Source organism: Cebus imitator, unplaced genomic scaffold (assembly GCF_001604975.1).
Source record: "Cebus imitator isolate Cc_AM_T3 unplaced genomic scaffold, Cebus_imitator-1.0 Scaffold154, whole genome shotgun sequence".
NCBI classification, from domain to species: Eukaryota; Metazoa; Chordata; class Mammalia; order Primates; family Cebidae; genus Cebus; species Cebus imitator.
Window position 1 is genome coordinate 2,506,398 of NW_016107469.1, and position 24,880 is coordinate 2,531,277.

General features: G+C 37.2%; 1 protein-coding gene across 1 annotated transcript in view; it reads left to right on the forward strand.

Annotated features, from left to right (window-relative positions):
- Positions 1-2,421: 2,421 nt before the first annotated feature.
- The window catches only part of TEX9 (testis expressed 9), a 36,814-nt gene continuing 14,355 nt past the window's right edge, over positions 2,422-24,880 (forward strand). Inside the window, exons 1-4 of the mRNA XM_037743788.1 lie at positions 2,422-2,470; positions 2,572-2,663; positions 11,192-11,255; positions 20,784-20,863. Of these exons, the coding sequence (XP_037599716.1) occupies positions 2,444-2,470; positions 2,572-2,663; positions 11,192-11,255; positions 20,784-20,863 (263 nt within the window). The 5' untranslated portion in view covers positions 2,422-2,443. The remainder of the gene's footprint in view (positions 2,471-2,571; positions 2,664-11,191; positions 11,256-20,783; positions 20,864-24,880) is intronic.

Genomic DNA, 24,880 nt, shown 5'->3' on the forward strand with positions numbered 1-24,880 from the left:
TTTACCCATATAAAAGGTACTATTCATTGGCTTTCAGTGTATTCACAGAGTTGTACACCATCAACACAATCAATTTTCAATTTTTTTCACTAGCATCCCCCAAACCCTGTAACTCCTTAGCTAATCCTCCATTATTTGCCAAGCCTAGGCAACTACTAATCTATTTCTGTCTCTCTAGATTTGCCTTTTTTGGACATTTCCTATAACATGCAGTTATATTGAAATAGAATGCTATAGTGTGTGATCTTTTGTGAATGACATTAGATAATAGTTGATCTTTTGTGAATGGCGTCTTTCACTTAGCGTAATAGATTCAAGGTTCATCCATATTGCTGTATATATATGCTTCATTCTTTTTTGTTTCTGATTAATATTCCATTGTATGAATATACCAGTTTTTATTCAACCACTAATCAGTTTATGACCATTATGGGTTTGTTTTGTATTTTGGCTATTATGAATAATCCTGCTATAAACATTTGTATATATACTTTTCGTGTGCATTATGTTTTCATTTTGCTTGGGTGTATGCTTAGTAGTGGTTGCTGGATTATGTGGTAACTCTGTATATAAACTATTGAAGAATGGCTAGACCACTTTTCACAGTGGCTGTACAATTTTCACATTCCTACTAACAGTTTATGAGGGTTCAAGTTTCTCTACATCCTTCTATTGGCCATCTTTTATTTATTTATTTATTTATTTACTTACTTACTTACTTACTTACTTACTTACTTATTTGAGATGGAGTCTCCCTCTGTTGCCCAGGCTGGAGTGCAGTGGTGTGATCTCTGCTCACTGCAACCTCTGCCTTCTGGGTTCAAGTGATTCTTCTGCCTCAGGCTCCTGAGTAGTTGGGATTACAGGCATGTGCCACCATGACTGGCTAATTTTTTGTATTTTTAGTAGAGACTGGGTTTCACCATGTTGGCCAGGCTGGTCTAAAACTCCTGACCTTGGGTGATCCACCTACCTTGGCCTCCCAAAGTGCTGGGATTACAGGTGTGCCGCTGCACCTGGCTGTCCATCCTTTTGGATGGCTGTTTTAGTGGGTGTCAAGTGTCATTTAATTTTGGTTTTAATTTTCATTTCCTTGAAGACTAACAATATAGAGCATCTTTTCATGTTCTTTTTGGTTATTTGTATGTTTTCTTTGGAGAAACCCCTATTCAAGATTCTTTGCCCATTTTTACATGGGTTGTCTATTTTATTTATTTATTTTTTTGAGACAAGGTCTCATTCTGTCACCCAGGCTTGTGTGCAGTGGTGTGACCATGGCTTCCTGTAGCCTTGATCTCCCAGGCTCAAGCGATCCTCCCGTCTCAGTCTCCTGAGTAGTTGGGACTATAGTCAATATAAACTTCAATAGTTTATATACATGCACCACTGGACCCAGCTGATTTTATTTATCTATTGCCTTTTTTTTCTTTTTTTTTTTTTGGTAATNTTTTTTTTTTGGTAATGCTTTCAGTTGTCATAGCTAAGAATCCATCAAAGAGTCTTAGAATTGTAATTCAACGTCATAAAGATTTGAACCAACAGTGTCTTTGAAGAGCTTTAGAGTTTTAACTCCTACATTTAGGTCTGTGTTCCATTTTAATTTTTGTATATGATGTGAAGCAAGGATCTAACTGCATTGTTTTGCACTAGGATATCCAGTTGTCTCCCCATTTGTTAAAGATGATTTTTTTTTCCCATTGAATGGTCTTGCACCTTTGCTAAAGATCAGTTGACCATACACACATTAAGGTTTATTTCTGGACGTCCATTTTATTCCAAAACAATTGGAATTATTAACTGCTTACGTGTTTCAGGCATGATCCTAAGCATGAATTCATTTGTTTCTCACAATAACTGTGAAGTGGGCACTATTCTCACTCCCTTTTGACAGATGAAGTGGCCAAGATACAGAGTGTTTTGCCCAAGGCCACATAAGTAACTAACTAAGTGGCAGTGCCAGTGTAAGAATTTAGGTTGACTAACTTGAGAGCCTGCGATCTTAGCCGTGCATGCTGTAAATAAAAGTTAGAAATCAAAACTTCAGAATTCCACTGAAGAGTTCACTTTAAACAAATGGAGTGAAGGTCAGTAGCCACTAAGGGTTTGAAAAGCAAAACAGGAAGGGACTTCCCCACCAGCTTGCTTTCTGTGGAGTAGCAGCAATGAACCTGCCTGTTTTGGTTAAAACTCCTACACGCTCCCCCGCCCCCCGCCACCCCAAGCTGATAATTTGCACTGGCTGTATGTCGAATTCGCAGTTAGCTCCTGGGGCAGTGCTGAGTGGTGCGACTAAGGGTCGGACCCACTGCCAGAACCTCCCACCACTTTCCGCACAGAACCTGGAAATGGGAAGGCCTCGGCGGGCCGGGAGTTTGCCCGGGATGCGGAAACTCTCGCGGGAAGGTGCGTCGTTGCCTCGGTAACCGCGTGGCTGTTGCTGAAGATGGCGGGGCGAAGTCTCGGTCTCTCGGTCAGTTCAACTCCAGGCTCCTGGGGAGCGTCCGGGCTCCGGCGACTAGGATGCCTAACCTCCTTTATCATCGGGTCTGAAACTCTCTCCCTCTTTTACAGAGAAGCAGCGTTCCAGGAACTCCGCTCCGGCCACCCGTTCAGCAACCCTCTACACCTGGACCGGACCTCCTCGCTTTGGAGGAAGAGTATAAGTAAGAAATTCTGCGGTTGAGCTTTCCTTCCTTCTTTCATCTAAATAAGGTTGCTTACAAGTACTTTTTCTGAAGACTGGCTGGATCTTCAGGACCACTCTGCAGCATTCCCTTCTCGTCATCTCGTTCACTCGCAGTTTATCCTTTGTCTTTCACCTGAGTAGTTCGCCTGCGTCTTAGAAGATATTTGAAGTGGGCGAAAGTATAGCCCAAGTAAACAGCAATATGCTTTTGGAAGTTATTTGAGTAGCAGGAATTGCCACGAATAGTTCAGTTCCTAGTTTAGGCTATTCGCTTAGTAGCAAGTTCATAGAGTTTACCTTACGTAAATTTCCTTTACATTGGTTTCTAAATTGAAGCATGCTTCCTAGTGCAATCAGAATTACCGTTCTCGTTCAAATTTTCCTTATCTGGTCTCAGTGTAATTACAAGTATCTTGACAAGCTTTCGTTCCTGGCCCATTCCACTCATCATCCCTAAGTTTTCACACAGCAGCCAATGTAATCTTTTAATTTGATCATGCAATTCCTTTGCTTAAAACACTACAGCGGTTTCCTCTTAAACTTTAAAAGCTCCTCCTGCGCCCTTTTTACTTGATCTTATTCCCGTTCCCATTTCCCCCCTAAAACTCTCCAGCTTAACTGGCCTTTTAGTTCGAAAACACTCAGTTTTTTTTTCTGTCTCAGGAAAGAGACAATTCACACACGCCTTCAACCTGTATTGTGAGTGGCCTTCCTTGACCATGCTAAGTAGGCTCCCTTGTTGGTCTTTTTAATCGTCCTCCTGATTTTTCTTTCTAGTTAGCATAATTTGTTACAATAAATTCATTTGTTAATTTCCTTTTTGTCTGTCTTTTCCACTGGACTGTAAGTTCCAAGGGCAGAGACCATGTCTGTTTATTTGCCATTGTGCATACCCTCATAAAAAAAGTGTCTAAAACAACTCCCTTTCTTTTTGATTTAATATAAAATAACTAGTTTAAAATTTGTAAATAGTTGGGAGTTTGTGTCAGAGGGTTAGAGTTACTGTGTGAGCTACATATGATATATATTTGAAATTAACACTGAAGAGTACTCTGTTTAGATGAACTATACACCAATTTACCACAGCAAGTAGGAAGATAATCATTTCTTCTTATCTCTGATCAAATGTGCCTATTATCCCAGATCTCAAGTGTACTTAATCAACTTAATCTGTTGTCTATATAGTTGAGAGTATATTTTGCACCTGGCGCTGGTGCATCGTTAGGGATATCGTCCTGCTTAAAATAAGAAATATACAGGGACTATTATTCTAGCATGAGTTGTTTTATAAAGCGAGATCCTAAACAGTATTACTTGGTGGCCAGTTGTTAGTTGTTCTGTTTTCTGTACTGAGTTGTGCACATGTGAAGCATATGAACGGAGCAACTCTCTACACTACCTGAATCTTCTAGAGTACTTCTGTGTCAGGTAGAAGAGTAAAATGTCTGGCCATCTCTATAAGCAAGAATATGAGATTATAACAGTGTGGTATCTATTTTGTCACCTGTTGTCTCGGCATTAATCATTAGAACGCTACTTCCTAGGGCCCTGAATCGAAAACCTTTTGCAATTCTGCTCCTGTTGGAGGAAATAATCACTATTTGAGAGGATAGACTAAGGAAGATGCTAACCACTCAAGTGGATAGGTTTTTTAAGCTTCATTCCTGTATTATACCAATAGCTAAACAGTAAGGTTACGTGATAACTGGTAGGGCAAGCCCCCTCATAAATCCCAGTTACATTGGATTTACAGATTAATTTGCAGATAACGGACTTATTTATGCTATTGAATCTTCCACAAATATGATACTTCTCCATTTACAGGGTGTTTTTTTTAACCTTTAATAGTGTTTTGTTTTACTACATAAAATTCTTGCATATATAATTTGCTTCAAGGTGCTGAATAGGTTTTGTTGCTATGTAATAAGTGGACTTTATTATATTTTCTAATTGGTTATAAATGTAGGATTTTTAGATGTTGGTGCTACATCTATATTTACATACAAACACAGATCTTCAGTCCTGCTGGACTCTTATTCATTCTATGAAGTCCCTTGGATTTTTGATGAAGACAGTTATATGCAAATTATGATCATTTTCTCCCTTGATAATTCTCCTGCATTCTCTCTTTTTCTCTGTTTAGGACTTCCCATGTGATACAGAATAGAAAAAGTGATGGTGAGCTTCCTTACCTTGTTTTTGATTTTGAGAAGCCCACTTTTAATAATCACTACATTTGAGGTTTGCTCTAGGGTTTTGGTAGATTCTTTTTTTGTGTTTAAAATTCTTCCCCTTAAATCCTAATTTGAATGAGTGTTTAATATATCAAAACTTCTTTTTTCCCCAATTAATTCAGGTGGTGGTATGTTCTTTTTCCCTCCTTTAATGCTTTAACATACTGAACTGCAAAGGCAGTTTTCCTGTTTTCCTTTAAAGACTGCTAGATTTGATGGGTGTAATTTTTTATGTAGGTTTTTTCATCTATGAACAAAAGTGAAATGGGTGTTATACTTTTTTTCTAGTTCTTATCCTTTCTGTTTTTAATATCAGTATTATTCTGGCTAGATGAAATAAACTGAATAGTTTTCTTGTTTTGCTTCTTTTCTTGGGAGCTTTTTATAATTAGAGATTTTTTTTGCCGTTTGATTAAAGTTGTGAAACTGTGTCAGTGTAGTGTTCTTTTGTTAAGGAGACTCTTTTTGTCTATGAATTTAGCTTCTTTAATGATTACTTATCTATTTAGATGTTCTATATCTAGAATAATTTTTGGTTCTAGAAAAGTGTGCATGTGTGTTTTAAAATATATTAGCGTAAACTGACTCTATGGTTGTATGTTTGAAATCTTTACTGTATCTGTAACCATGTACACCCCTCCTTTTGGTAGCTTTCCAACATTGTTTATTTTTGTCCCGGGAGATTTATCTGTCTTATTGGTCTTTTCAGAGAACCAGGTTTGGTTTTCTTGGTAATCTGTGCTATTATAAAATTTCATTAATCTTTATAGAAATAAAGACAGACAGACCATCTCTTCTACACTGGGGTGGATTAATTTTTTTTTTTTTTTTTAGTTTCTTGACCTCATTTATTGTTTTCTTATTTTTTAATAAATATATTTAAGTCTTTAAATTTCTCTCCATCTGTAGCTTAACTACATTCCAAGACTTCTTTTGATGTATATTTCTCTTATGGTTATTAAGTTCTAAATATTACGTGATTTCATAGTGATTATTTAGAAGGGTGTTTTTTAGTTTGCAAGCACATAGAGTTGTTTGCTGTTGTCTACTTTTTACTTTTCTAAGTATGTATGTGACAGGGTCCTGCTCTGTTGCCCGGGCTGGAGTGCAGTGGTGCAATTATGGCTCACTGCAGCTTTGAACTCCTGGGCTCAAGAGGTTTTCCCACCTCAGGCTCCCAAGGAGCTGGGACTATAGGCACATGCCACCATGCCAGGCTAACTTTTTTTTTTTTTTTTTTGAGGCAAGGTCTCAATCTGTTGCACAGACTGGAGTACAATGGCGTGATCTCAACCCACTACAACCTTCACCTCTCAGGCTCCTGAGTAGCTGGGACTACAGGCATGTGCTAGCACACACGGCTAATTTTTGTATTATATTTTTTGTAGAGAGGGTGTTTCGTCATGTTGCCCAGGCTGGTCTTTAACTCCTGAACTCAAACAATCTGTTTGCCTCAGCCTCCCAAATTATTATTATTCTGATTTAGATTACAGGCATGAGCCACCATGCCCGGCCTAGTTTATTTTAAATTGCATTATGATTAGATAATTGATAAGATACTAAGTTTTTTTAAATGTATTGAGACTTATTTGTGGCCAAATGCATGTTCACTTTTTGTAGAAGTTCTATGTGTTCTTTTATAGAAAGTATATTTTTTATTTGTTGGCTAACCTGTTAGATTAAGCCAATTATATTTGTTATCCATGATAACGGTTTCTTAAACTCAACTTTTTTGTTCATTCTGGTTTTATTGGTTTCTGTTAGAAGTGTATTAAAAATCATCAGTTATAGAAAAAAATTCATTGTAATTGTGGCCATTTTTGTTTGGGAGTATCTTATTTGCCTTAGGTAAATCTTGTTGATTCCTTTCATTCTTATGCGGAGTCTATTATAGCTTTCTTCATCCTTTATTTTCAAACTTTGTATGTCATTTATCAATAAGAGCATTCTTTTTATAACCAGTCTGATAATTTCTGCCTGTTAATTAAGTGAATTTAACTTGTTTACATTATTACATAACTTGAAGTTGTCTTAGCCACCTTATTTTTTATGTTTTGTATTTATTTATTTTGAGACGGAGTTTCGCTCTTGTTACCCAGGCTGGAGTGCAATGGCGCGATCTTGGCTCACCACAACCTCCGCCTCCCGGGTTCAGGCAATTCTCCTGCCCCAGCCTCCTGAGTCGCTGGGATTACAGGCACGCGCCACCATGCCCAGCTAATTTTTTTTTTTTTTTGTATTTTTAGTAGAGACGGGGTTTCACCATGTTGACCAGGATGGTCTCGATCTCTTGACCTCGTGATCCACCCGCCTCGGCCTCCCATAGTGCTGGGATTACAGGCTTGAGCCACCGCACCCGGCCTGTTTTGTATTTATTATGTCTTGCCTTTGGTTCTTGTCTCTCTGATGCTGGATTGAATGGATTTTCATTATGTCTTTATTGTTACTGATTTGGAAAGATATTAGAATGCTTTAACTTGGTTTCCTCTGTCCTTTAAGTTAGATGATATTTTACTTTGTTGTTTTGAATACACCCACACCCAGTTAATCATCAGTGTTATTTTTATAGTCTGTACTAGTTTAGATTTAGCATGTTTTTCGATATCTTCATGATTTCTTTTTTTCCAGATTCAGTTTTCCTCCTTCCTGAAGTATAGATGCTTCATTACTTCCTTCTGTGAAAAACTAAGTCTTAAACTCTTCAGTCTATTAGAAGATTGTTACTTTGCACTTATTCTTCAACGACGGTTTATCTGAATGTAATTCTAGATAGCCAGTTTTTCTTTCTCAGCCCATTAAAGATATCCTTATATTGTCTGTTGGAAATACAAGGGTAGAAATGTTAGAATGTTAGAAACATTAATGAGTCGTCTGCTGTTAGCTTTTTAGATAATTATGGTGATAGACTATTTTTCTCTGTTCTTTTGAAATAATGATTTGGTAGTTTAGGGAGTACTCTCTTTCTCTTTAAAATTCTGTACTTTTACTATGATGTATACACGTGTAGATTTGTTTTCTTTATTCTTCATGAGATCCATGTTTTCAGTTTGGGAGATTCTCAGCATTAGCTCTCTAAATATTGACATTCTCTCCTCTTGGGATATCTTGTCTTTTCTTTTCTTTTGGAGACAGAATCTTGCTCTGTTGCCCAGGCTGGAGTGCAGTGACAGGATCTTGGCTCACTGCAACCTCTACCTCCCAGGTTCAAGCGATTCTCATGCCTCAGCCTCCTGAGTAGCTGGGACTACCAGCGAGCAACACCACACACCACACCCGGATAATTTTTTTTTTTTTTTTTTAGATAGAGTTTCGTTTTTGTTGCCCAAGCTGGAGTGCAGTGGCGTGATCTTAGATCACAACAACCGCTGCCTCCTGGGTTCAAGTGATTCTCCTGCTTCAGCCCCCCATGTAGCTGGGATTACAGGTGCCTGCCACCATGCCTGGCTAATTTTTGTATTTTTAGTGGAAACAGAGTTTCACCATGTTGGCCAGGATGGTCTTGAGCTCCTAACCTCAGGTGATCTGCCTGCCTTATCCTCCCAAAGTGCTGGGATTACAGGCATGAGCCACAATGTCCGGCCTTAATTTTTGTATTTCTTTAGGAGAGTTGGGGTTTCTCCATGTTGGCTGGTCTCCTGGCCTCAAGTGATCCTTCCTCCCCACCTCCCAAAGTGCTGGGATTACAGGTGTGAGTCACCGCACTCAGCCCTCTCTGGGATTTCTTTCTATAATTTCTGTTATAGTAGGTACATAACATCTGTCTTTAATGGATGTTAACCTGTCTTTTGTGTTTTTATCCCTTTGTTTTCTGTATCTCCTTGTAGGTGATTTCTTTCTATCTGTCTTCTAATTCACACATTCCTTTTTATCGGATTTCTTAATTTCAGTGCCTGTGATTTTCATGTATATAATTTGTATTTGGATCTTTTTCAAATTCAACATTCTTTTGTGATAAAATCTGAGTCTTGCCTAATGTTTTTCATTTGTGTGTGTTTTTTTTTTTTCAAAATGGTAATTTAAAATCTTTTAAAAATTATTAATAGTATCTCTTTTTCCTAGAATACAAATTTTCTGTTTCCTCACATCTGCTGATTCTCTCTTTCCTTGGCTTATTTCTTTACACAATTTGTTACCTTTTTGAAGTCACCTTTAGCAGTTTGCTTTCTGAGAAAGTTTATATATTGTAGACGAGTGAATGTCCTTATAGGGTGGTTTTCAATTTACCTTTACGAGTTCAGAGTTTTCATTGATTCCACACCAGCTTTTTCTATTTTAAAGTTTTGGCATGGTGTCCCTGTATCATCTGGATAAGATGAATTTGGACTTCCCTCTTGTTTAATTACTCACAAGAGAATCTTTTCTGCCCATGGCTCTGGTTTCCTTTCTGCTCACCTAAGGTTGCGGGTAGAGTTTTTGTAGTTTGTGCTTCACAGGTTTATCCCTTCATGTCTTACATGCTTCAACTTCTAGCTTTTCAGCTATTTTGGCTTCTGTTCCTGTTTATTGCTCTCAGTTTGCATTGCTGCTTTATTCTTAGTGCCAGGGCATTTCCCTTGCCTGAGTTTGAGCTTAGCAATGTTTCCTCCATTACATTTTATCAGACATTTCTGTGGATTTAGAGTAGAATTGTTGTCTCAATCATCTGGGTCCATTATATTAATTGGAAACTTCCAGTTAAGTCCTTGTGATTCTTGTTAGGGAAATGTGAAAAATCAAGTAATGACACTTTAAAGACACCTTTAAGTCTTTCATAGGTATATTTCTTTTGACCAAGTGATCCTAAGATATAGAAATATTTCTTAAAGCTTCATGCTGTTAAAGGATATGGTACTGATCTCCCCCTTTTTTTCCCTGGGGATGGAAATTGTGTTTTGTGTTACTTCTGAATTACATGTCGAAGAAAAACAAGATATCTAATTTTTAAAATCCTTAACATATCTCCTTCACATAACCTCAAAAGATCCTAGATAGTCTAGAAATGTGACATTTCAACAGTAGAAAAAGTGATATGCTTCTGAATATGTTTATTGTGGTGTTAACCTTTAAAAGTGAAAGGGGGACATAACAATAGTGACAGAGGTCAGTACATTATATTAATTTCAATTTATTGAATTATTGTATAGCTATGTAACATGCTTATAAAGATTAGATCGAGATAGGTATTTCTTTTATATTGCTGTGGGAAAACAGTATAAAATTGTGTATATGCTATAGATAAAAACTGGAAGAGAGTATTAAAAATAAAAATGGTTGGATGGTGGTGGTAGAGTTATGGGCAGTTTTTCCTTTAAAAACAGTTTCTTTCAATAATATTGTCATTCTTGCAGTCTTAATGTAGGATCAAGTAAACAGTATTCCTATTCTTGCTAGTTTCCAAGTAGAATAAAAAAGCATAGCCGGGCGCGGTGGCTCACGCCTGTAATCCCAGCACTTTGGGAGGCCGAGGCAGGTGGATCACGAGGTCAAGAGATCGAGACCATCCTGGTCAACATGGTGAAACCCCACCTCTACTAAAAATACAAAAAATTAGCTGGGCATGGTGGTGCATGCCTGTAATCCCAGCTACTCGGGAGGCTGAGGCAGGAGAATTGCCTGAACTCAGGAGGTGGAGGTTGCGGTGAGCCGAGATCGCGCCATTGCACTCCAGCCTGGGTAACAAGAGTGAAACTCCGTCTCAGGAAAAAAAAAAAAAAAAAAAAGCATAATTAAAAGAGTGATAGGTAGAGATCAATATAGTCACCTTTATTTCTGAGGAAGCTTGATATTAAAGTGTGTAGCTGAAATGTGAGCCACATTGTGTCTGCTCACCAAACCTCACATTTAGCTCCCCAGTTCCAGCAACACCCCAGACCAGAGCAGGTCTTCCCAACACTCTGCCCACAATTAGAACAGGGCCTGTCTCTGGAGAAGCAAGGTTAGAATTTGTATTCTCTGCTGGTAGGCTAACCCCAAGAAGGTAGTGAATGGAACAGAGTTGAACTTAACCAGTTGATTCTTCCTAAATGTATTAGTCAGATAAGTTAGTTCACTTGAAGTTAATAGACGGCCACAGAAAGGCTAATACTTAGTGTTTGAGTTCCTCCCACAAGGGAGGAGGAATCATGAGCTGAGGATAAGTTCTTAACGGCTGTATTCATTTTAGAGTAAAGATGCTATATGTATATATTGGCATTTGTTGATTAGGTCACTTGATAAGGTGTAATTGCTAAAGTTTAATTTTTATTTTTGTTAGGATCTTCAGTATATTTCAGTTATTACTTTCTGCTTTTAGGCGTTTAAATGCAGAATTGCAGGCAAAAACAGCTGACGTGGTTCGACAAGCTAAGGAAATAATAGTAAGTAAATGTACAGTTATTAATAATTCCATATAAGTGCTTGTGTTTTAACTTTTTAATTTGATGTATGATATATGTACAAAAAATTAGCCAAAGCATGAGTGTTCAGTTCAATGAATTATTATAAACCTAACATGAATATATATGCATAGGTATAGGTATGTGTGTATGTGTAAGTTTTTAATAAGCACACATTTTCTGAAAGCCACTGAAAAAGTATTTTCCATTTAGATGCACCAGTCATCTAAATTCTCATTGTAAATTATTATTATTAATTGATAGGATAGAGTAACTCTCGTTAGAGGTGTAAAGAGTCTACTTTCAAGCTTTCTACCAGTTCTTACCTAATTTTAATTCTTAATTTCTGCCTCCCCATCCCCCAAAATGGAGTTGATGGAACCAGGGAAGAAAACCTAGGCAATATTTTATCTTAATGCCTTGTACAAATCAATGATTATTTGTTAAGGAATAAGAAATGTATCATACATAACATTTAAAGTAACATATTTTGATAATGGCTACAGATTTGCTAGTTAGATTTATAATTAAATGTTTTACTAAAAATATTTTTATTTCACCTTTTAGTTTTTGCCAGTGTCTGAAGAGTAGGAAAATACTTGTACAAAAGGACCCCACATTATAGTAGAATGACAGATCATTACATTTTCTGCTTAGAGAGCCCCCTAAAAAGAATTTCTCCCTACAAATAAAAACATAATAGAAAACTGAGACAAGCTAGAAAAGGGGTTGAGGAGTGGATTCCCACCCCTGCAGAAGCGAACAATATAAGGTTTCTCATATTTAATTTTTGTTTACTCTCTCTTTTTTAAAATTTTAATGTTTGTACTTACATAGTAAGTGTGTATATTTATGAGGTAAATGAGATATTTTGATACAGGCATGCATTGTGTAATAATCACATCATGGAAAATGGGGTATCCATCCCTCAAGTATTTATCCTTTGTGTTACAATCCAGTTACACTCTTTACTATTTTAAAATGTACAATTATTTTGCCCATAATAAACCTGTGTACTCTCAAATACTAGATACTATTCATTCTTTCTAACTATTTTTTTATACCCATTAACCATCCTTATCTCCCTCCCCTGCATCCCCCACTATCCTTCCCAACCTCTGGTAACCATGCTTAACTCTCTATCTCCACGTTAAGTTGTTTCGATTTTCAGATACCTCAAATAAGTGAGAATATGTGATGTTTGTCTTTCTGTGCCTGGCTTATTTCACTCAGTGACTTGCAGTTACATCCATGTTGTTGCAAGTGCCAGGGGCTCGTTATCTTTTATGGCTGAACAGTACTCCATTGTGTATACGTACCACATTTTATTTATCTGTTCATTTGTTCGAGGACACTTTGGTTGCTTCCAGATCTTGGCTGTTGCGAATAGTGCTGTGACAAACATGGAAGTGCACGTATCTCTTTGATATACTGATTTCCCCCCTTTGGGGCATATACCCAGCAGTGGGATTGCTGGATCATATGATAACTTTAATTTTTTGAGGAACCTCCAAACTGTTTCCTTTGTGGTTGTACTAATTTACATTCCTACCAACAGTGTACCAGGGTTCCCTTTTTCGACATCCTCACCAGCATTTGTTAACGCCTGTCTTTTGGATATAAGCCATGTTATCAGAGGTGAGATGATGTTGTAGTTTTGATTTGCATTTCTCTGATGATCAGTGATGTTGAACACATTTTTTAATGCCTGTTTGCAGTTTTTTTTTTTTTTCGAGAAATGTCTATTCAGATCTTTTGCCCATTTTTGAATTGGGTTATTAGGTTTTTTTCCTATAGGGTTGTTTGAGCTCTGTATATTTTCTGCCTTATAATCCTTTGTGATGAGTAGTTTGCAAATATTTTCTCCCATTCTGTGGGTGGTCTCTTCACTTTATTGTTTCCTTCACTGCAGAACCTTTTTAACTTGATGTGATCCCATTTGTCCATTTTTGCTTTGGTTACCTGTGCCTGTGGCGTATTATTCAAGAAATCATTGTCTACTCCAATGTCCTGTTTCCCCAGTGTTTTATTCTAGTAATTTCATAGTTTTAACTTCTTAGGTTTAAGTCTTTAATCCATTTTGATTTAATATTTGTATATGGGAAGAGGAAGGTTGTCTAGTCTTGCTCTTCTGCATGTGGATATTCAGTTTTCCCAGCAACATTTATTGAAGAGACTGTCCTTTATCCAGTATGTGTTCTTGGCAACTTTGTCAAAAATGAGTTCACTGTATGTGTGTGGATTTGTTTCTGGATTTTTCTCTATTTTGGTCTGTATGTCCGTTTTTATGCCACTTCGGTGATGTTTTGGTTACTGTAGCTTGATAGTATAATTTGAAGTCAGGTAATATGATTTATCCAGTTTTGCTCCTTTTGCTTAACATAGCTTTGGCTGTTCTGGGACTTTGGTGATTTTGTATAAATTTTAGGATTGTTTTTTCTATTTATGTGAAAATGCAATTGGTATTTTGAGAGGGGTTGCATTGAGTCTGTTGATTGCTTTGGGTAGTATGGGCATTTTAACAATACTGATTCTTCTAATCCATGAACATGAAATATCTTTTCATTTTTTTTTTGTGAACTCTTCGGTTTCTTGCTTTAATGTTTTATGGATTTTGTTGTGGCGATCTTTTACTGCTTTGGTTATGTTAACTCCTAGGTATTTAATTTTATTTGTGGCCCTTTTTTATTTGTGGGATTACTTTTTTATTTTGTTTCCAATTGTTGACCATTGGCATATAGAAACGCTACTGATTTTTGTATGTTGATCTTGTATTCTGCAACTTTACTGAGTTTATCACTTCTAATAATTTTTGATGGAGTCTTTAGTTTTTTCCTAATATAAGAGCACACCATCTGCAAACAAGGATAATTTGAGTGCTTCCTTCTGATTTGAATGTCGTTTATTTCTTTGTCTTGTCTGATTGCTCTAGTTAGGACTTTCAGTACTGTGTTGAATAACAGTGGTGAAAATGGGCCAGTTCTTAAAGGAAAGGCATTCAGTTTTTCCCATTTGGTATGATACTAGCTGTGGGTCTGTCATATAGCTAGTATTATATTGAGGTCTGTTCCTTTCATACCTAGTTTTTTAAGTGTTTATCATGAAGGGATGTTAAATTTTATCTAATGCTTTTCCAGGATCAGTTGAAATCATCATATGGTTTTTGTCCTTCATTCTGTTGATATGATGTATCACATTGATTGATTTGTGTATGTTGAACCAGCCTTGCATCCCTGGGGTAAATCCCATGTGGTCAGGGCAAATGATATTTTTAATGTGTTATGGAATTCAGTTTGCTAGTATTTTTTGAGGATTTTTACATCAACATTCATTAGAGAGATTGGTGTGTACTTTTCTTTTTTTGATGTGTCTTTGTCTGGTTTTGTATCAGGGTAATACTAGCCTCATAAAATGAGTTTGGAAGTACTCCCTCCTCCTCTAATTTTCGAAATAGTTTGGGTAGGATTGGTATTAGTTCTCGAAATGTTGGATAGAATTCAGCAGTGCAGTCATCATGTCCTGGGCTTTTCTTTACTGGGAAAATTGTTTTATTATGGCTTCAATCTTGTTACTTGTTATTGTTCTGTTTAGGTTTTGGATTTCTTCATGGTTCAATCTTGGCAGGTTGTATGTGTGTGTCTAGGAATTTATTAGTTTCCTCTAGATTTTCCAATTTCTTGGCATATAGTTGCTCATAATAGCTACTAACGAGCCTTTGAATTTCTGCAGTGTCAGTTGTAATGCCTCATTTTTAATCTCTAATTGTATTTATTTGGTTTATCTCCCTTCTTTGTTACTCTGCTAATTTTGCTTATCTTTTAAAAAAAACCTTTTTGTTTCATTGATCTTTTCTTCATTTCAAATTCATTTATTTTTGCTCTGATCTTCATCTTTTCTCCTGGTAATTTTGGATTTGGTTTGCTATTGCTTTTCTGGTTCTTTAAGATACATTGTTTGCTGGATGTGATGGCTGATGCCTGTAATCCCAGCATTTTGAGAGGCCAAGGCAAATGGATTACTTGATCCCAGAAGTTTGAGACCAGCCTGGGCAACATGGTGAAACTCCATCTCTACAAAAAATACAAATTAGTCAGATGTGGTGATGCATGCCTGCAGTCCCAACTACTTGGGGGGCTAAGGAGGAAGGATTGTTGAGCCCAGGGAGGTCCCGGCTGTAGTAAGCCATGATTGTGCCACTACACTACAGCCTGGGCAACAGAGTGAATCTCTGGAGGAGAAAACAGAAAGAAAAAAAAAGATGCATTGCTAATTCATTTATTTGAAATTTTTATTCTTTTTTGTTATAGGCACTTACAGCTACATGTTTCCCTCTTAGGACCGTTTTCAGTCTATCTCATAGATCTTGGTATGTTGTGTTTCCATTATCATTTGTTTCAAGAAATTTCTAAATTTCCTTCTTAATTTCTTCATTGACCCATTGGTCATTTAGGAGCATATTGCCTAATTTCTATGTCTTTGTATAGTTTCCAAAGTTGTCCTTATTCTAGTTTTATTTCATGCATTCAGAGAAGAGGCTTGATATTGTTTCAGTTTTTAAAATATTTTATAACTTGTTCTGTGACCTAAAATACATGGCCTGTTTTTGAGAAGGATATATATGCTGAGAAGAATAATGTGTCTTCTGTAGTCTTTGGATGAAATGTTCTGCAATGTCTGTTGGGTCCTTTTGTTCTGTAGTGCAGATTAAGTCTGATGGTTGTTGAATTTCTGGGAGAGCTGTTTAGTGCTAAAAGTGGTGCTGAGGTTTCCAGCTATTATTGTATTGTGGTGCAGCTCTCCCTTTAGCTCAAATAATGTTTGCTTTATGTATCTGGGTGCTCCAGTGTTGTGTCCATATATATTTATAGTGATTATATCCTGTTGTTGGGTGAACCCCGTTAGCATTATATAATGACCTTCTTTGTGTCTTATTACAGTTTTTGTTTTGAAATCTATTTTGTTTAAGTATAGGTTCTCCTGCCTTTTTGTTTGTTTGTTTCCATTGGTGTAGAATATCTTTTTCTACCCTTTTATTTTCAGTCTATGTATATCTTTATAGGTGAAGTGTGTTTCTTGTAAGCAACAGATCATGGGGTCTTGTTTCATCATCCACTCAGTCTATCTTTTGATTGAAGAATTTAGTCCACTTACATTGAGGGTTATTACTAATAAGGGACTTAATCCTGCCATTTCATTATTTGTTTTCTGGTTGTCTTGTAGTATCCCTTCCTGTCTTCTTTTTATTGAAAGTGATTTTTTCTTGTGGTATAATTTCCTGATTTTTATTTTTCGTGTGGTCATTGTATGTTTTTTGACTTAAGGTTACTGTGAGGCTTGCAAATACTATCTTGTAAGCCATCGATCTAAGCTGATGACAAGTTGACACTGATTACATAAACATGCAAAAAGAAAAGTTATAAAAACTCTATACTTTTATCTCCCTAGTTTTTAACTTGTTGTTCCTGTTTATCTCATTGTACTGTCTATGTCTTAAAAAGTTGTTGTAATTATTATTTTTAATTGGTTCATCATTTAGTCTTTCTACTTGAGAGTAGCTTATACACAGTTACGGTGTTATAATATTGTGTATTTTTCTATGTGTTTACTATTACCAGTGACGTTTGTACCTTGAGATGATTTCTTCTTACTCATTAACATTCTTTTCTGTTAAAGAATTACCTTTAGCATATCTTGTAGGACAGGTCTAGTGTTGATGGAATGCCTCAGCTTTTGTTTTTCTGGAAAGTTCTGTTATTCTCTTTCATGTTTAAAGATTATAAACTCTCTTGTTACAGCCCTGCCACCCCTTGCTGTGTGTGTATATATAGAATACTTTGTCCTTCATATGTGAAAGGTCCAGTGTTGGAATTCTTTGGTGTAAATAAACATTTAGTTTTATTTATCAAGGTTAGATTTTAAAATAATAATAATAATAATAAAGGCTATTTTTACTGGATAGACTATTCCAAGGTAAATGATTTTTTTTTTTCCTTCAGCACTTTAAAAACATCATGCCGCTGTCTCCTGGTCTATAAGATTTGCACTGAGAAGTCTGCTGGTAGATGTATTGGAGCTTCTTTTTGTGTTCTTTATCTCTTGCTGTTTTTAGGATCATTTCTTTATCCTTGACCTTTGCGAGTTTGGTTATTAAATGCCTTGAGGTTGTCTTTTTTGGCTTAAATCTGCTTGGTGTTCTATTATCTTCTTGTATTTGAACACTGATATCTTTGTCTAGGTTTGGGAAGTTCTCTGATATCCCTTCAAATAAACTTTCTGCCTCTGTCTGTCTTTCTGTCTCTTCTTTAAGGTCAATAACACTTACATTTACCCTTTTGAGCCTGTTTTCTAGATCTTACAGGCATGCTTCATTCCTTTTTCTTTTGTCTCCTCTGACTGTATTTTCAAATAGCATGTTTTCAAGACTACTAATTCTTCTGCTTGATCAGTTCTGCTGTTAGGAGATGCTGATGCAGTCTTCAGTATGTCAGTTGCATTTTTAACTCCATAATTTCTGCTCAATCCTTTACAATTATTTCAATCTCTTTGTTAAATTTATCTGATAGAAATTTGAATTTCTTCTCTGTTATTTGAGTTTCTTTGAGTTTTCTCAAAACAGCTATTTTGAATTCACTGTCTGAAAGGTCACGTCTCTGTTTTTCCAGGATTCGTCACTGGTGTTTTATTTAGTTCATTTGGCAAAGTCCTGTTTTCCCGGATAATCATGATGCTTGTAGATGTTTGTCAGTGTCTAGGCATTGAAGAGTTAAGTATTGTAGTGTTCACATTCTCATCTTATTTGTGCCCATCTTTCTTTTTTTTTTTTTCAGACGGAGTTTCGCTCTTGTTACCCAGGCTGGAGTGCAATGGCATGATCTTGGCTCACTGCAACCTATGCCTCCTGGGTTCAGGCAATTCTCCTGCCTCAGCCTCCTGAGTAGCTGGGATTAACAGGCACACGCCACCATGCCCAGCTAATTTTTTGTAGTTTTAGTAGAGACGGGGTTTTCACCATGTTGACCAGGATGGTCTCAATCTCTTGACCTCGTGATCCACCCGCCTCGGCCTCCCAAAGTGCTGGATTACAGGTGTGAGCCACCGCACCCAGCCTGTGCCCATCTTTCTTGAGAAGACTTTCCGTTTATTTGAAGGGACTTAGGTCCCCTACCCAATATCACTAGGATTCTGGTAGACTCTTAGATGCCTTGGTGGTCTTGGATAAGATCCAGAAGAATTCCCTGGGTTCTTGTTCCCTTCCTTTACTTTTTCCCAAACAAATGGAGTCTCTTTCTCTTTGTGCTGAGCTACCTGAAACTGGGGGTATGGCAATGCAAGCAGTCCCTGCACAGCACCACTGGGATTGTGCTGGGTCACACTTGAAGCCAGAACAGCACTAGATCTTGCCTACAACCCGTTGTGAACACTACCTGGCTACCACCTATGTTCACTTGAGACCCTTGCACTCTACAATCAGCAGGTGATGAGGCCAGCCAGGTTTGTGTCCTTCTCACAAGCCCTGGCTGGGTCCACAGATGCTGTCTAGATGCTGTCTAGGAGTCAGAGATTAAAGTTAAAAATCTTAGAAATGTATCTGGTGTTCTAGTGTTTTGTGGCTAAGCTGGCACTCAGACTACAACATAAAGTCCTTTCTGCTCTTCCCTTCCCTTTCCACAGGCAGAGGAGCCTCTCCTTGTCGTCACGACCACCATTAGTCCATAGCAGGGTTTTGCCAGGCCACTGCTAGTGTTCACTTAAAGCCCAAGGGCTTTTCAGTCAGGTTGTGGTGAATGCTGCCAGGCCTGGGACTCACCTTTCAGGGCAATGGGCTCCCCTCTGTCCCTGGGCAAGTCTGTAAATGCTGTCTAAGAGTCAACTCCTGGAAACAGGAGCCACAGGACCACAAGAGCCCACTTGGTGCTCTGCCCTGCTGTGACTGTGCTGATACATAAGGTGCAATGACAGAGGCCTCTTTACTTTTCCATCTGCCTTCACAAGCAGAAAGAGTAGTCACTGCAAGTGGGAATGTGCTGGGTCACCCCTGAAGTCAGTATGTCTCAGAACCGAAGGCCCATGGCATACTATTAATACCTTGGCATTGCTGCTGTTACTTTTGGCCCATGATCTGTTTGGTACGCAGATGATGCATGCTGTCAGAACTGGGTCCTTCCCTTCAAGGCAGCAGCTTCTCTCTTGGCCCAGGGTGTGTTTAGATATGTCATTCAGGAGCTAGGGCTTGTAATGGTGGCCTAGTGACTCTACCTGGCACCATATTGGCTGCCTTCCATGGCTGAGGTGGTATCTAAGATGCAAGACAACATCCTCTTTTTTCTCTTCTTTCCTCTCCTTAAACAGAAGGAGGAAGCTACTTTTGTTGCTGCAAACTGCACTGGCTGGTGTTGGGGAAGGCGTGGTGTAAGCAATCCTTTAGTGCCCCAGTTGATGTCTCCCTAGGTTACAGTTGGTGTCTCTCTAGGTCCCACCCTAGTCCTCTGGCTCTGAGCTGAGCTCAGCACTAGGAATTGCCTAGAAATTGGAATCCCTGTGTCCTTGACTGCCCTTCAAGTTTACCTAGGACCCCAGAGCACTTTGCCCTGTGGTGGTGAGACTTGCTGAGAAACTTAAGTTCTGACCCGTAGGATGGGCAGTTTTTCCTCTGGCTATAGCTGGTCCAAATACTTCCTCCATGCATAGGTACTGCGTTAGCCCCACATGACCTTGCTCTCCACTCTGACGAGACAACACTGAGTTTAATGTACAGTCCCCCAGTCACTGTGCTCTCCCTCCCCAATGTGCACAGACTCTTTGGGCTGCACAGGCACTGCAGGAGGGAGTCAGAGAGGGGTGGTGTCAGCGATTTAAGACTATCTGTCCAACCTTCTTCAATGTCTCTTTCAATGATATGAAGTTAAATCCAGGTACTGTGATTGCTCACCTGATTTTCAGTTCTTGTGATGGTGTTTTTGTGTTCAGGTAGTTGTTAAAATCTGGTGTTCCTGCAGATGGTATGAACAGTGTGGGCTTCTATTTCACCATCTTGCCTCACTTTCATTTCTTGATGTGTCTTTGCCAAAAGCTTTTACTACTGATACTTCATTTTTAGCATTTTCACATTTTAGCATCTTCTCAATATTAAAGTTTTTCCCGATATAAGTTTTTCTGCCCATTAAGTGAATTTATTTTTTTCATTCTTGTGCCTCCTAATTTCCATTGTGTGCTGTATAAGATGGAAGGCTCTAAAGAGATGGGGAAGCCGGAGTTATAAATATTATGTAAAGGCCTTGATATTCTTACATTTTCTCCTTAGGATGGAATTTTTTTAACCCAGAACAAATGGAAGGTACAACTAGTATTATAGACTTTATCTTCATACTACAGCATATAGAATTCTGTTCCTTTACGTTATGGAAACCTTGGACAGTTCTGAAATGATGAATGTTCAGAGAGGCACTTGAATATATCTTAGTGGCTTGTTTTTTTCCTACATGATATATGACCTATCTTTACTCATTTAAGAGAGATCGGCAAGAAGTACGATCTAGGCCTCTTTCAACACAAGTGAAATCATGTGATGACAAAGATGATTATAGTTTAAGGTAAGTAACTTAAATTCTCAAACACCTTTATTTTTAATGATGTGTATGGATCTTTTACTATGTAAGATCTTTTTGCATGTAACATTGAAAATCTACCATTTGAAGAATAATGTATTTATAGGGGGCTTATACCAGTCAGATACAATGCAAGCCCTTTACCTTCTTTATCTCATGTAATTTTCAGAATATTACTTTGAAATGTATATTCTTGTCTTCATCTCAAAAACTTTAGAGGAAACAGGAAAAGTGTAGAACCTATGTCATTAATTAACTATGAAATCATATTGTAGCGGAGGCAATCATGATCACCAAATGTTCCAAGTCTCTTACAGTTGTCAGTGGGCTATGAACAGAAATTTAGTTAATCTCTTCCAAGCCAGAATAGACAAGAATTGGTGAGTGAATGTCCAGCTGACTTTCCATGCCATGCAGATGAGTAGAATTCCAATTGGTAAATTCTCCTAGCCTGGTCTCTGGGTGACCATATGTGGGACATGTTGAAAAAACAGCTTTTCTCCCCCTCTGCTGCTATATTGAATCAGTGAAGCCACTGGAATTTTCAGGTTACTATCCTGCTTGTTTTTGCTAATGTTGAAATTGGTATTGGGATTGGAATGCTGTGTAAAAAAAACTCAGAAGTATGGCATTACCTTAGCAGTTAGGGAAGAGCCAGCAAGGAAACTGATACTGGGGGGTGAAACGATAGAGGATTAATGTTACATAGCAGCAATGAATGTAGTAAAACTGACATTTGTGGTAATTTGGGAGGCACAGCAGTGGTCTAATGAACTTGTTCTCTAGGGAAAGAGGATGGAACACAGAATATTAGCAGTATGTACTCTTAAAGAGACAACTTTGGGAAAGAATTGGCTGATTTGCAAGCAGAAATAAAAGAGAATACCTGATTATCTAATTCAGAGGCACAAAGATTTACAACCATGATTTCTTTGAAGAGCTTTATGGTTTTAACTCTTACATTCAGATTCTTTGATCCATTTTGAGTTAATTTTTGTTTGTGATATTAAGCCAACCTCCATTCTTTTGCACATGGATATCCATTTGTTCAGCATTATTTGTTGAGGAGACTATTCTTTCCCCATTGAATGTTCTTGGCACTCTTGTCAAAAATCAGTTGACCACAGACATACGGTTTTTATTTTTGGACTTTGATAAGTGTTCCACTGATGTATATAACTGTGATGACAGTAGCACACTCTTGATTGCCCTTGTTGTAATTGTGGAGTTGTGAAGTAAGGTGGTTTTAGACCTCAAGAATTACAATGTAAAATTGAGAAAATGTTTCAGGAACAGAAACCTATCAAAATTCAGCCTTGAGGCAAATATCAGACTAAACATGTGGACTTCATGACCACTGATAAAATTTTTCAGTGGATTCAGGCTCCTCAGGGAAAGGATCAGATTAAATGGCACATAGTAAAACTTTTTATTTGGATAAAATGGCCCAGGACAAAGACCTAACTACAGCTATAGTCTCTCCTTAGAAGCTTGACAGTATACAAGTAACCCATTTTTAAATTGAGAAAGAGAGGTCAGGTGAAGAAATAAATAATTAGTCCTGAAAAGAATTGTAGGTAATGTAATGGCATGTAGAACTGACTGAAATTAGGGAAGAAACTCACTAATTTGGGGGAAGTTTTATTGGCAAACTTTAATAATGGACTAAAATTATTTGTGGCTTTAAAAATATTAAAATAACTATGGGTCTCCCACCTCCCAGTATTCCGAGATTAAGAAGCAGGCTGTAAGAGCTGCATGGCCCTACAGGGTTTAGAAACAAAAGAGAAGTTTATTACTGACATGGGAGAATATTTGGCTCATGTGAAATATTGGGACATTATTCATTTATTCAAAAATAATTATTGCATGTGATCCAGTATTTTTCTTCCTAGATATTTACCCAAGAGAAATATAGACATATGTTCACAAAAAAACCTGCATGTAAATTTTTAGAGCAGTTTTAATAATAATTACCAAAACTTGGAAATAATTCAAGTATTTATCAAATGGTGGCTGGATAAACAAATTATGGTGTATCCATGCAATAGAATACTACTTGGCAATAAAAAGCAATGAACTACTAATAGAATAATAACATAGTTGCTAAGTGAAAGAAGCCAGGCTAGAAAAGCTACATAATCTATGTTTCCACTTATTTGAGGCTCTGGAAATGGTAGTACTTTAGGGACAGAAGTCAAAGTGGTTGTCTGGGGTTTGGGTAGGGGTTAGGGGACTAACAAACAGCACAAGGGAACTTTTTGAGATGATGGAAATACTGTCTTGGTGGTGGTTGTGTTTACGTGACCATATGCATTTGCTAAAACGTATTGAACTGTATACTCAAAAGAGTATATTGTATGAGATATCAATCATATCTCAAACCTGAAGGAAAAAAATTTTTGAACACTGTGTCAGGTCAAGTTACTGGTATTACACTGGTGAGTAAACAGACCTGATCTTCCAAGAAGTTAATGTGTTTTGCTTTTGAGTATTTTTAAAGTACATCAATTAAATATTTTTATATTTTGATATACATATTTATGTGTACATATAACAAACCACTTATCCTTATTATATGTAATACTCTGATATTCTATGAAAAAAGATATTTAAATTATCAGAATTCCAAAATTTGGATTATACGTAAGATTAGACATGGCATTTATCCAGTAAATTAAAAGACTGAAATGATGCTAACAGAAGATGATGTTCTCGTGATGCTCTATTTACCTAGATCAGATAGTTTTTTCTCTTATTGTTACTATTTGAACAGATGGCTTTTACCATGTAAAACATGGCATTTGGTGAACAGTTGGGAATTGCTGAATATGGGAGATAATTCTATGAAGAAGCCATTCACTTCAGGTTGGAACAATGATATTGTACCTAAATAGTTATAGTTAGGAAGAGTATATTATAATAGGTCTTCAACATTCAGGATGACTCTGTCAAAAAATGTGATGGGGAAACCAGAGTTTAGTTTTCTAATAACACAGTATACATATCTTCCAGTCAGCCTGGAGCATGGTTTACCATACAGTCATTTCCATCGCATTACAAACAAACGTTGCATGGAGTTAAACAACAGTAAGAAGACCATATTATAGCTCATTTTTGACAGAAATACACTAACAAAGTAATATCACTGCGAAATCTTATGGAGACATATAACCCTTAAATGTCCTTTGGCTGATATGTATGCATGTGTGTTCGGGAATGGAATGAAAGGTACAGAAAATGTATTAAGGAAATAACAAACACTAATTTCAAATGAGGAAGATTAAAGAGGACACTTAAAATTTGTATAATATTTGGAAACATTTTCATGTCCTTTGTGAGAATGATTCTTTAGTTTCTGTAATTTTTAACATATTTTGAAAGCCTTTTTTTCTTCCCAGAGATATTTCTAATAGTTAAGAAGTTTATCTAAGTATATCTTTGCATTTAATACTGAAAAAAATTATGCATGGCTATCTCAGTAGGAGGTATCTGATGGAAAATAATTTTAGTTGTATGTCCCCTACAATGGTTAGGAGTTCTCAGCAGATATGGTGGAGTTTCTTCATAGCAATAATAGATGCTAACATGGTATGTTTTCAGAGATACTAATACAGTGCCCAAGACTATAGATCAGGGCTAGGCAAACCTTCTGTAAAGGGACAGATAGCAAATATTTTTAGATTTGTGGGCTATATGGTTTGTGTTGTACCTCCTTAACTTTAAGACTATAGTGTGAAGAGAGCCATAGATAATATATAAATGAATGAGTGGGTGGATTCAACCTGTGGGACATAGTTTGCAGACCTCCATAAATACTCCTTGTTTTAAACTACAAATATATTTTGAAAACCTTGTGTATAAAAACGAATTGCATTTTGGGTGTAGCTATTCATGCACTCAGCAAATACTTATGCCGGTAGTACCTGGCATATAAGCTTTTAAATGGACTAGGTATAAAATATTGTACAAGACAGACATGATTTCCACCCTTGCAGAGTT